Below are 13,626 nucleotides of genomic sequence, written 5' to 3' on the forward strand. Positions count from 1 at the left end.
CTAGACCTCTAGTGCACCTACAGAGAGCAATCCTAAAAGTCAATATCGACCCTCTAACGAGCCTTGTCACATGACTTAGGATAAAATTCTAAACGAAAATCTCAATTTAACACACTGTGTTAACACTTCCCCCCCCCCCCCCCCCAAAAAAAAAAAAAATAAATAAAAATAATGGCAGATCTGCGTCCACCTCATTGCGGTTTTATCGCACTTATGAACTTCTTCACGGGTTAAAATTTGTAAACCTTAAAGAAGCAGGAGCACTAATTGCTGTCATCTAAATGGAAAATGCTGCTATAGAGCAAGCAGTGCACTGCACAGGTAGAGTAATCGTATGAGGTCTGTCATGAATTGTAGCATGGACATGCTGAGTACACAGTATTGTGGTAAGCAGCTGTGGGACAATGGCATTAGGACAGCATTTCTAGCTCCAGTTTGGAGCACTGTCATCTCCTCTTGTGGTCACACACTAATATATACCACTTTTACTTTCAGCATTTACAGCCGAACAATACCAGCAGCATCAACAACAACTGGCACTAATGCAGAAACAGCAAATTGCTCAAATCCATCAACAGCAAGCAAATAACTCATCCGCCAACACTTCACAGGTAATCATGGCGCTCTCATTATGCTGAATATGTGTTTGCTAGCCTGTAAAATCTGCGTGATGTGAAATTCTGGTTCTTGCTGATGTTTCCAATCACTGACGCAAGTACTCCAATCTAACACAGAATTGCTGACCCTCCACATGGGCACATTCCACTCCTCCATCAGATTTACCAATCCCCTGAACACCTAGATCAGGGGTCCTCAAACTTTTTAAACAGGGGGCCAGATCACGGTCCCTCGGACCATTGGAGGGCCGGAATATAGTTTAAAAAAAATTATGAATAAATTCCTGTGCACACTGCACATATCTTATTTAGAGGTAATAAAACAAAAATAGGAACAAATACAATATTAAAATGAAGTTAAATCATCAAACTTACCGATTTTATTGGGTTCTTCGAATATCCTACACTTCGAGTCAATTTTTTCTCTTTCTTGATATCATTGTTTCCTAGGGATTCAAAATTGCTATTAGTAAAATACCAACATATATACAGCGCTACAAAAACAATATACCAGCAATAAAATTGCCCACACAGAGACATACAGACTGCACTGACCATCAATGTGGCCTGATCAGTGCCCATCAATGTGGCCTGATCAGTGCCCATCAATGTGGCCTGATCAGTGCCCATCAATGTGGCCTGATCAGTGCCCATCAATGCAGCCTGCTCAGTGCCCATCTATGCAGCCTGCTCAGTGCCCATCTATGCAGCCTGACCAGTGCCCATCAATGCAGCCTGATCAGTGCCCATCAATGCAGCCTGATCAGTGCCCATCAATGCAGCCTGATCAGTGCCCATCAATGCAGCCTGATCAGTGCCCATCAATGCAGCCTGATCAGTGCCCATCAATGCAGCCTGATCAGTGCCCATCAATGCAGCCTGATCAGTGCCCATCAATGCAGCCTGATCAGTGCCCATCAACGCAGCCTGATCAGTGCCCATCAGCGCAGCCTGATCAGTGCCCCTCAGCGCAGCCTGATCAGTGCCCCTCAGCGCAGCCTGATCAGTGCCCCTCAGCGCAGCCTGATCAGTGCCCCTCAGCGCAGCCTGATCAGTGCCCATCAGCGCAGCCTCACCAGTGCCCATATTGGTGGAACTCCACTTTTACCTCCGGCTCAGATTGGTGTGGTGCAAGAATCCCCAATAGGCAGCATTGGTCCCTAAAAGGCAGGTAAATGTCCCCAATAGGCATCATAGGCCCCAATAGATAGCACAGGTCCCCAATAAGCAGCACAGGTCCCCAATAGGCAGGTAAATGTCCCCAATAGGCAGGTAAATGTCCCCATTAGGCAGCACAGGTCCCCATTAGGCAGCACATGTCCCCATTAGGCAGGTAAATGTCCCCATTAGGCAGCACAGGTCCCCATTAGGCAGGTAAATGACCCCAATAGGACCCGGCGTTAAAGTACTCACCTATGTCCCCCGCTGCTCTGAAGAGGCGCCCGCTCATCTCAGTCTTCTTCCTGCTCAGGCACACAGGCGGCGTGACGTCATCAGGCCGCGCAGGCGGCGTGATGACAATCACGCCGTCTGTGTGCACTGTGCTGTGCTGCATACGGAGGGCTGCGTAACGCCTTTCCTCGGCGCCTCGTCCCGCCCGCGATTACAGAGCTCGCCGGCATTGAACTGCAGTGCAGTTCATGAGTTCACCGTCGGCCTGGCGGGGGACCGGATAAAAGTCCTTGGCGGGCCGCATGTGGCCCGCGGGCCGTAGTTTGAGGACCCCTGACCTAGATCATCCCATCTTTACCCTTCAACTGTAAACAAAGCTTCTGTTCCATTGTTTTGCCTCATCACTCCATGCAAAATAGTGGTGTTGCACCTATATTGAGAGGGTGAGGAGGACTCAAATGGTGCTGATTTAGGGCAGCACGGTGGCTCAGTGGATAGTACTGCAGCTTTGCAGCGCTGAAGTCCTGGGTTCGAATCCCACCAAGGACAACATCTGCAAGGAGTTTGTATGTTCTCCCTGTGTTTGCATGGGTTTTCTCCGGGTTCTCTGGTTTCTTCCCACATTCCAAAGACATACTGATAGGGAATTTAGTTTGTGAGCCCCATCAGGGACAGCGATGATAATGTGTGCAAACTGTAAAGCGCAGCGGAATATGTTCGCGCTATATAAAAATAAAAATTATTATTATTTCTCACTGATTCTTTATAGTGTTCCAGTGCAGAAAAATTAAAATGTTATCTGCAGATAACCCATCGTTAACAAGACCGTGATAACAGTATTCATTAAGCTCACAAGCGCCACATATTGATATGTTATTGTATTGGTTAATACTTTCTAGAATTCTTGATCCAAATCTCCATCATAAAGATGAATTGGAGAAACATTGGAGCTAAAATTGACCTTGGATGTAAAATTACAAATAAGGGAGCCGCTGCCTGCACGGACACTTCTGGCTTTCCAACCCGCAATGTTAGATTGTAATGATTCAACAGCACTATTAAGCACAATACAATGGCTTTTGTAATTCCCGGCATGTCTGCCCAGTTATGGTTTATTGATTACATTGTAACAGCAGCTCAGTTTTCTCTTTCTGGAAATATTCAGCTATTCAGATCCTAATATATAATTTTTCTTAGGGTTTTGTTTCGAAGACGTTAGACTCTGCCAGTGCTCAGTTTGCTGTTACAGCTTTGGTAACGTCTGAACAGCTGATGGCCATCAAGATGAAGGATGATGTTGTCCTTGGCATTGGAGTGAATGGCATTCTTCAAGCCTCAGGTATGCCATGATGCCCGAAGACTGAATGTGTTGAATTGTTTCCTAAATGTCCCATTGCTGATGTGGTTTGTCTCTTTACAGGAGTATACAAGGGCTTACACCTCAGTAGTAATACGCCTGCAGCACTCGTACATACAAGTTCATCATCGACATCAACTGGTTCAGCCTTGCTACATCCTTCCAATATAACACAGACTGCGAGTTCCCACAGCACTCTGAGTCACCAAGTAACTGCTGCCAATTCTGCAACAACTCAGGTCCTGATTGGGAATAACATCCGATTAACTGTACCCTCGTCCGTTGCCACTGTAAACTCTATACCCCTCAATGCACGCCATTTACCCAGGACTTTAAGTGCTGTTCCCCCATCTGCCTTAAAGCTCGCTGCAGCAGCGGCAGCTAATTGTCAGGTACCCAAGATTCCAGCAGCATCTTCTGTGGATGGAGTACCAAGGTAAGAGCCCACCGACACCTAGCAGAAAATGATTAGCAGTGCTGTTGTATGTTACATACCGCAAAAGCTTTTGAGGAGAAGGCAATGGGTTCATGCTGTGTATAGACCTTCCAGTAGTTGTTTGCTGCCTCCACGAGTTTGCTCTTCCTCTCTTTCATGCTCTTCCCCTCTCTTTCGCTTTCTTTTCCTGGGTAACACAGTTTCTTTGAACTATAAATTTATGATTTATAAATATGTTTGATCAAATCTTATTAAAAACCAACCCCTCCTTTAGAATACAGCTTGCTATATACAATCACATATAGGTGAGGTACTACAAGGACTTTAAAAATTTACTTATAACCTTGTAGGAGGAGGGCAGACATATTCTAGCATCTGTTGTGTTTTGTTTTTTTGTTTTTTTTGTTTACTCTTTGGATGGTTCCTGTAAGTTACATATTCCAATCTCTTCACAATGAAGAAGTGGGATGTTTTGGGTAATAGGACTGTGAGCCATCATAAGCACAGACACTGATGTCAAATCCGTGAATTTTAGGTGTCGCGTTGAGCAATGTATACAAATGCCTAACTGCTTTCTCTCTTATAAATCATTTTGTCTATTTGTCTGCTCACCTCTGGCTTCAGTTTGTGATTAATTATTAATTTTTATAAAGCGCAAACATATTCTGTTTCGTTTCACACTTGTAGGGTACTTGAGTAACTAGACTTTACAGAACAACAAAATAATTAACAGGTAAAAAAATACTAGTGATGGCACTGCTTGTAAGGGCGTTCATTGTAAGAAAATAATAAGTTACAGTGGCATGCGAAAGTTTTCACCCTCATGGCTTTTTACCCATTTGGTTACATTACAGCCTTTGTTTATTTTTGTAATCCGATTTGTGTGTGATGCATCTGCACTAAATAGTCTAAGTTAGTGAAGTGAGAAAAATATAGGCATAAATTCAATTTATGGGATCAAATAATTAAAAATTGTCATGTGCATATGTATTCCCCTATTGTGCAATGAAGGCTTTAAACATTTCTAGTGCAAGCAATTACCTTCATAAGTCACGTGCTTAGAGTCAGGATATCCTGTGTGCAATCTCAGTGTCACATGTCTGTCAGTACAGTTGTGCTCAAAAGTTTAAATACCCAGGCAGAATTTTTGCTTTCTTGGCCTTTTTTCAGAGAATATGAATGATAACACCAAAACTTTTTCTCCACTCATGGTTTCTGGCTGGGTGAAGCCAGTAATTGACAAACTACTGTGTTTTCTTAATCATAATTGTTAGGAGTCGGATTCCTGCGTTTACTCAGCAGGGATCCAGATCCTCACATTCTGCACTCTCCTCCTATTTTTCCACTGCAGAGGAGATTGCAGAGGAGATTGCCTTGCAGCAAATCTCTCCTGAGGCCAAGTCCTTCTGTCCTCTTACTGGGCATGCTCATGGGACGATCTCCCATTGAAGATCGGGAGTCATGTGCTCAGGTCCCGCTCCAGTTCTCATTGGTCCACCTCAGAGATCTGGAAGCGTGCAGAAGGTCCCGGCTGCTATAAAAGGCGCGCATGGCTGTTCCGCCAAGCGCTAGTATAGTCATATTTGCTGCTGTGTGTATGAGGACGGATGCATGATTCTGGTGACTGACTCATTTGAAACCCTTTCCCTCTGATATTACGCATGTGAATAGGGACTGAGTTAGTTTCAGTGCCAGCGCTCCTCTGCTTCAACTTGCACAGCTGCTAGCGTCCGACATTGCGCTTGCGCCTTGCCTTTGTCGTTTGGCGGCAATGTCCACGCCGCGCTGCAGTAGCAGCCTCCTTTGCGTTTGCACTTGCAACGCCGCGCACACGGTTGGTCTAGACGGACGTAGTGCCGCCATCTTAGGATACTCCTGTGACCATATACCGTGTGTGCGTTTCTTACTGAGTGCTGTGACTACAACAGGCTCAGATACTTGTGTTTGTACTTTTGGCTTCTATGTGAGTTTAACTGAGATTGCTCTGCGCACCTGGGTGGAGTTTAACCCTGTGTGCAATTCCGCCATATTGCTCCTGCCACCACTTAGCAGCGGTTATTTCACCTACTGCACGGTGGACCCCCGAGCGGCGAACGCACTTTATTTATATTTTTATTTAGTGTGTTCCGCCGTTCCTAACAATAATGACAACCCAAAACATCCAAATGACCCTGATCAAAAGTTCACATACCTCATTTCTTAATACTGTGTATTGTCCCCTCTAACATCAATGACAGCTTGGAGTATTTTGTGGTAGTTGTGGATGAGGTTCTTTATTTTCTCATATAGTAAAGCTGCCCACTCTTCTTGGCAAAAAAACCTCCAGTTCCTGTGAATTCGTGGGCTGCCTAAACTGCGTGCTTGAGATCTCCCCATAGTGGCTCAATAATATTGAGGTCAGGAGACCGAGATGGTCTCTCACTTTCTTCTGCTGTAGCCAATGACAGGTCAACTTGGCCTTGTGTTTTGGATCGTTGTCATGTACATCCCATGCGCAGCTTCCGGGCTGATGATTGCAAAATTGCCTCCACTGTTTGCTGATCACGTGCTGCATTCATCTTTCCTTCAACTTTTACCAAGTTTATAGCTCACTCATCCCCAAAACATCAGCGATCCACCTCCGTGCTTTACAGTAGGAATGGTGTTCCTTTCATCATAGGCCTTTGTTGACCTCTCTCCAAATGTTATGGTTGTGGCCAAAAAGTTCAGTTGTGGTCTCATCACTTGTGGCATTTGCGTAGTAATGTCTTTCTTCTGGTGACTCGACAATGCAGCCCATTTTTATTCAAGTGACTTCTTATTGTGCATCTTGAAATAGCCACACCGCTAGTTTTCGGAGTCCAGTATTTCAGTTGATGTTATTTGTGGGATTTTCTTTGCATCCCAAACAATTTTCCTGGCAGTTGTGGATGACATTTTTGTTGAGCTACCTGACCGTGGTTTTGTTTTTACAGAGCCTCTGATTTTCCATTTGTTAACTACAGTTTAAACACTGCTGACTGGCATTATCAATTCCTTGGATATCTTTTTGCATCCCTTTCCCGTTTTATACAGTTCAACTACCTTTTCCCGTAGATCCATTGACAATTATTTTGCTTTTCCCATGACTCTCAATCCAGAAACATCAGTGGCTGGATGAAAGATGCAAGAGTCTGTCTGGATCCCAGAAACTGACTCCGCTTTTATGCACACACACTGATTACAAGCAAACAGGTCACAGGTGAGGATGTTACCTTTAGTAGCCAGTCAAACCCATTTGTGTCAACTTCTGTGCATGTTATCAGGCTAAAATCACCAGGGTATGGGAACTTCTGATCAGGGTCATTTGGATGTTTTGGGTTGTTGTTATGATTTAAGAAGAGAAAACACAGTAGTTTGACAATAAATGGCTTCACCCAACCACTAACCATGAGTGAAGAAAAAGTTTGGTGTTATCATTCATATTCTCTGAAAAAAGGCCAAGAAAGCAAAAATTCTGCCGGAGTATGTAAACTTGTGCGCACAACTGTATATACGCTTTACGTTTCCTGAAAGGCCTCATAGCCTGCAACACCATTAACAAGAGGCAGCACGAACCAAACCACACCATGAAGACCAAGATCTCCAAACAAGTCAGGTACAAAGTTGTTGTGAAGTTCAAGTGAGGATTGAGTTATTAAAAAAAAAAAAAATACCCCAATTTCTGATGATCCCCCGGAGGGCCGCCCACCAAAACTCTCAGCCTGGGCAAAGAGGCATTAATCAGACATGCAGCATAGAGACCAAAAGTAACCCTGAAGGAACTGCAGAGTTCCCAAGTAGAGACTGAAATATCTGTCCATACGACCACAATAAGCCATACACGCCATAGAGATGGCCTTTATGGTAAAGTGGGCAGATAAAAACCTTTACTTACACACAAAAATTGTGAGGCTCATTTTGAGTTTTCCAAAAGACATATGGGAGACTCCACAAGTGTATGGAGGAAGGTACTGTGGTCAGATGACACCAAAATTGGACTTTATGGCAATCAAGGTAAATGCTATGTCTGGGGCCAAACCAACACCACTCATCACCCCAAGAACACCATTCCCACAGAGAAACTTGGTGGTAACAGCATCATGCTGTGTGTATGTTTTTCCGTAGCACGGGCAGAGAAAATGATCCAGGTTGAGGGGAAGATGGATGGTGAAAAATACAGGGATAATTTTGAGCAAAACCTGTTTTGTCAGTGGTTTGAGACTGGGGCGGAGGTTCACCTTCCAACAAGACAATGACCCAAAGTGTTCTGTTAAATCCACTCGAGTGGTTTAAGGAGAAAGGTGTAAATGTTTTGGAGTTACCTAGTGAAAGCTGAGACCTTAATCCAATTGAGAATCTGAGGTCCAAGATGAAGATTGCAGTTCACCAGAGCAAACCAAAATCTGAAAAATTGCCATGGGGGTGAATACTTTTGCAAGCCACTGTAAATGTGTGGGTATTACCGTATTTTTCAGATTACAAATCACACTTTTTTCCCAAAAAAATTTTGAGGGAAATGATGGGGGGGGGGGGGCTCTTATTGTCCGAATTGCAGCTGCAGTAGAGTGGGGTCCCAGGTTCGCTGCTGCAAGAAGCTTCTGGCGGAGGCAGGAGTCGGGTGATGACTGTGGGCCTCAGGCTGGTACGACGAGGTGTTTGTGGGTGATGGGGCTCTGCCAACACTTTTTTTTTTGAAAGCCAGGAGCCCTGCAGTATTCTTTGATGCAGTGGACTCTGGGAAAATGCCCTCCAGAGGCGGCGCATGCGTAAATTGAGAACTCTGCACCAAGCTGTCATCTTCCAAGATCTCAATTGTGCATGCATCGGCCTCCGGCAGCCATTTTCTACAACATTAGAAAGTTTGGTAGGTGCATTCTAGAGAAAACTGGTGCAGCAACAGAAAAGTATTGGTGTGAGCTTGTGGTTTCAGAGGAGTCCATAGAAAATGATACCCAAAAGACAGCTGATAATATGCCGATCAATGGGACCAGCACCAAGCAAGAGAAGAAAATTTTTAGCCCTATTACAGAAAGACACAGGAGGTCGGACGCCCAACCGCTGCTCAGCTGGGTTGCTGGAAACAGCACAGCAGCCCTATAGGGCATAAGGGGAATGCAGGTCACATAGACGCACTGCCGCGTGATTCTAAAGGGAGAAACAAAGTTTCCTATTTTTCTATCTGTTGGACCCCAATTATCAACATGTTATCACCTATCATACATACAACCCCTTCAACCTCAAGCATGGAGCAAGGGTATTAGATTGAGATTGGGGAGGAGATGCCAGGAGGTGCAAAGCTGCATGGGTGAGGAATGTTTCTATAGTGGATCGGCAGTGACTGGCGCAGGGTACCAGTTATGGTCATACGATGAACTGACATTTTTTAGAATCATAGAATGGTAGAGTTGGATGGGACCTCCTGGGCCATCTGGTCCAACCCCCTGCTCAAAGCAGGATTCGCTAAATCATCCCAGTCAGATGTCTGTCCAGCCTCTGTTTGAAGACTTCCATTGAAGGAGAACTCACCACTTCTCGTGGCAGCTTGTTCCACTCATTGATCACTCTAACTGTCAAAAAGTTTTTTCTAATATCTAATCTGTGTCTCCTCCCATTCAGTTTCATCCCATTGCTTCTAGTCTTTCCTTGTGCAAATGAGAATAAAGTTGATCCTTCTACAATGTGACAGCCCTTTAGATATTTGTAGACAGCTATTAAGTCTCCTCTCAGTCTTCTCTTTTGCAAACTAAACATTCCCAAATCCTGCAACCTTTCCTCATAAGACAGGGTTTGCAGACCGGTCACCATTCTGGTCGCTCTTTTCTGAACTTGCTCCAATTTGTTGATGTCTTTTTTTAAAATGTGGTGCCCAAAACTGGACACAATATTCCAGATGAGGTCTGACCAAAGAGGAGTAGAGGGAAATAATGACTTCACGTGATCTAGACTGTATGCTTCTGTTAATACATCCTAGAATTGCATTTGCCTTTTTTGCTGCTGCATCACACTGTTGACTCATATTCAGTCTGTGATCTATTAGTATACCCAAGTCTTTTTCACATGTGCTGTCACTTAGCCCTATTCCTCCCATTCTATATATGCTTTTTTCATTTGTATTGCCCAGATGTAGTACATTGCATTTCTCCCTGTTAAAAAGCATTCTGTTAGTTGCTGCCCACTTCTCCAGTTTATTTATATCTTTTTGAATCCTCTCTCTCTCTTCTCTAGTATTAGCTATCTCTCCTAGCTTTGTGTCATCAGCAAATTTAATCAGTTTACCCTCAATTCCTTCATCTAAATCGTTGATAAAGATGTTGAACAATACAGGGCCCAGGACAGAGCCCTGTGGTACCCCACTTGAGACATTCTTCCAACTGGATGTGCAGCCATTTACGACCACTCTTTGGGTCCGATCACTAAGCCAGTTATGAATCCACCTAACAGTTGCCTTGTCCATTCCATACTTAGTCATTTTTTTAATAAGGATTGTATGAGAGACTTTGTCAAATGCTTTGCTGAAGTCAAGATATACTATATCTACAGCATTTCCTTGATCCACCCAATCAGTGATACCGTCATAGAAGGAAATTGAGTTAGTCTGACATGACTTATTAGCTACAAACCCATGCTGACTCTGTTTAATCACTTCATTCTTATCCAGGTATTGACATACATGTTGTTTAATAATTTGTTCAAAGATCTTTCCTGGTATAGAAGTCAGACTCACCGGCCTATAGTTGCCTGGGTCCACCTTCTTCCCCTTTTTGAAGATAGGAACAACATTTGCTCTTCTCCAGTCTTCTGGCACTTCTCCTGTTCTCCAAGAATTTTCAAAGATTATGGAGAGGGGTTCAAAAATTTCTTCTGCTATCTCCTTCAGTACTCTGGGGTGTAATTCATCTGGACCTGGAGACTTGAATTCATTTAGGTTAGCTAAGTGTTTCCTCACTATCTTTCTGTTTATAGATATCCTGGATTCTTCTACTCCCTTAATAGGACAGTGAATAACAGTTGATGTTACATTTCCTTTCTGAGAGAAAACAGATGCAAAATAGGAATTTAAAAGTTCAGCCTTCTCAACATCCTGTCTTACCATTTTTTGATGTTGGAGCCAATTGCAGTCGTTTTGTAGTAATGCAGGGGCGATGTCACGGGAAGAAGCAGAGATATCGGAGCCTGGTTTTATTGTTGCGTGTATTATTCAGCTTGTGAACAGTCTTTCTTATTTTATGTTTCACTAACACCTTTTATTTTCTTTTACAGGGAAAACCATGAAGCAGAAAAGCCAGCATTGAACAGTATAGCCGACAACACAGTAGCGATGGAAGTGACGTAGCTTTGGCAGGACTGGGACTGCAGCCTTGGGGACTGGTTTAGGTGCTATGCATCAGTAGCATTATGAATGCACGGGATGATGGGAAGCAGCACACTGCATTTCAACCGCAGCTGTGGGGACTCAACAGCAACGCACATCTCTCATGCTTTGATTTCTTTTCTTTTTTCGTACTGTTAATAGGAAAGAATAAACATCTGTAAATTATGAATACAGCAATTATCTGTACAGTACTGCATATTTGTAATACCCTTGTATATATGTTACTTGAATACAGAACTGTTCATTTGTGATGCTTTGCACTTGGGGTGGGCTGGGGGGGGACAAAACGGGAAAAACAAAAACTGCAACAAAGTAAGAGTGTGAGATTGTATAGAGATGAGAAGTGTCATCACATCATGTGCATGGTGCGGAACCTGCTGTTTTATCTATTTATTGTGCCGTGTTTACAGTTTTTTGTACACTGTACCTTCATTGGTTCCTGTGCTGTAGTAAATGTGTTAGGTAGCTGTGGACTCCTTGGTATTTTGTAAATGGTATAACATAACTTGGTTCCCCACCGGGTCTCTGAGTTCTCTGTATCATGTGAAGAAATGGTGACATACATACAGAATCTTAAGAAAAAAAGGCATCTTTTTTTTTTTTTTTTTTATAATTATTTCTTTAAATAACGGGGAATGTACTAATGGGGGATCTTCCTGTTCTAAAATCAGAAGTGACAAGATAATAAGTCTCTTGTATCTTCCCTTCCCCATTCACCTGTACGTCGTCACGTAGGGTGGTTTCTGGTACTTCAAGCACTAAGGTTTTGTTGCTGCTTTACAAACAACCCCCCCCCCCATTTTCCCAACCCTCCTGCCCCATTTCCTCCTCCTACACCAAAAAAAAAGTGTTAAATCAAGTATGCAAATGGAGTCCATTCAACTGGAGTTTTTTTTTTATGTTGTCCGCCTTTTTTTTTTTTTTTTTTTTTTTTTTAGAAAAAAAACACTTTAAAAAAATTGTATTTTTTTATTGTGTAATTGTAAAAGACTTCATTCTTTACTTGTTCTTAAGAATACACAAGGACATAAGGGAGAAGAATGCAGTAATTGCTGTACGTGTATCATCATTCCAGTTTCTAGAACAGCCAGCTTTTTATTTTTCCGATATTTTCTCCAGAAGGCTGCAGGGCCAGAACCACAACTATCGGGTGCCTTCCTTTGGAAATATGCGCTCTCTTCTGTGAAGAGCATGGTACTTTACAGACTACTAACGCTTTGTCAGTACCGAAGTCTGAATGCCCAGTCCAGTGGCATAACATTATCCTTGAGGTTTTTTTTAAATCCCACCTGGAAATAACATTGTGAATGAATTCTCACAAAAAAAAAAAAAATAAATAAACCCAGGGCATTACATGTTGACAAACGAAAATGTGTGGTGATGTTTCTTCTTTTTCTTTTCTGTATTAATTTCCGCTCTAAAGTACATTGTCAATTTCAATTCAATGTTCTGCACTTGTTTCTTAAATGGAAGGAAAGAAAAGCTCCCACTAAATTAAGGAAATATTAAAATACATAAACTATTATCTGGCTCCTCGTGGTTCTAGATTCCAGTGTGGTTTTCTTTCATTCCGACCCTGAACGGAGGACGTCTTCTCGTGATACATAAAGCAGCGTGTGAGTGTTTCCACACGGGTATATGATTTACAGGAGGGATGAAAATGATCCCATATTGGTCAGATTCATTGTGCATGCTAGGGGCTCGGGCACATGATCATAATAATCATCCCCATGTTATTCTATGGGGCCGTGCACGGTTTTTTTTCCTCTCACTCTGCCATTCATGTCTATGGATCCATGGAAAGAATCTGACTTCATTCAGATGATATCAGACCGCGGTCCAATTTTCAAAGACTGACAGAATGCAGAATTACCCTTTTATTCTCCACATCTGAAAAAATGAGATATAAACTGATCAGCATGTGTGTAGCATAATCTGCCGTGTGACCCTAGTCTAAAGATGGGGCCATTGAAGGCTAGTTATCATTAATTATTTTTTTTCTTACTCGGTAATGGGTGGCTGGTCTCTTGGGCAAGGAGAGCAGCACTTACAGCTTGTAAGTGCAGCTCTGAATGTGGCTAGATGCTGCAAAGTCTAAGCTGCGTCTGCTTTCAGCATCGGAGAGCACTCCAGCTATCATAAGCCATCACCGCCTTCTCAATGTACTTTTTAATATGTATTTTTGGAAAGCAAAACCCAAGATCCTTACTTACAAGTAGTACAAAAAGTACAGAGGTGCATCCTATCAGCCCAGTGTTGTGACCCACCTGTTGGTTTTCACTTGTTTTTTTAGTTAGTCTTTTTTTTTTTCTTTTTACATTTGGAAAGTAGAGTTCTGGAGCCACTTATCTCTTTATTGATATTATAACGAGGCATTAAAATAACCATGCCATTTTTATGAGGGATTTATCAGATGTGGCTGCACCATGTCAGACTGCTCAATGTATAGCCT

The 13,626-nt window shown here is 42.9% G+C and overlaps 1 protein-coding gene across 2 annotated transcripts in view; it reads left to right on the forward strand.

Annotated features, from left to right (window-relative positions):
- Positions 1-12,697, forward strand: part of EPC1 (enhancer of polycomb homolog 1) — a 96,165-nt gene extending 83,468 nt beyond the window's left edge. For both annotated transcript variants that reach the window (XM_073581687.1, XM_073581686.1), the window contains 4 exons: positions 496-611; positions 3,207-3,348; positions 3,430-3,802; positions 11,063-12,697. In XM_073581687.1, coding sequence (XP_073437788.1) covers positions 496-611; positions 3,207-3,348; positions 3,430-3,802; positions 11,063-11,135 — 704 coding nt within the window. In that variant the 3' untranslated portion in view covers positions 11,136-12,697. The remainder of the gene's footprint in view (positions 1-495; positions 612-3,206; positions 3,349-3,429; positions 3,803-11,062) is intronic.
- Positions 12,698-13,626: the final 929 nt, after the last annotated feature.

This window comes from Dendrobates tinctorius, unplaced genomic scaffold, assembly GCF_039654945.1.
Source record: "Dendrobates tinctorius isolate UK_male_01 unplaced genomic scaffold, ASM3965494v1 ptg000070l, whole genome shotgun sequence".
Classification (NCBI taxonomy): Eukaryota; Metazoa; Chordata; class Amphibia; order Anura; family Dendrobatidae; genus Dendrobates; species Dendrobates tinctorius.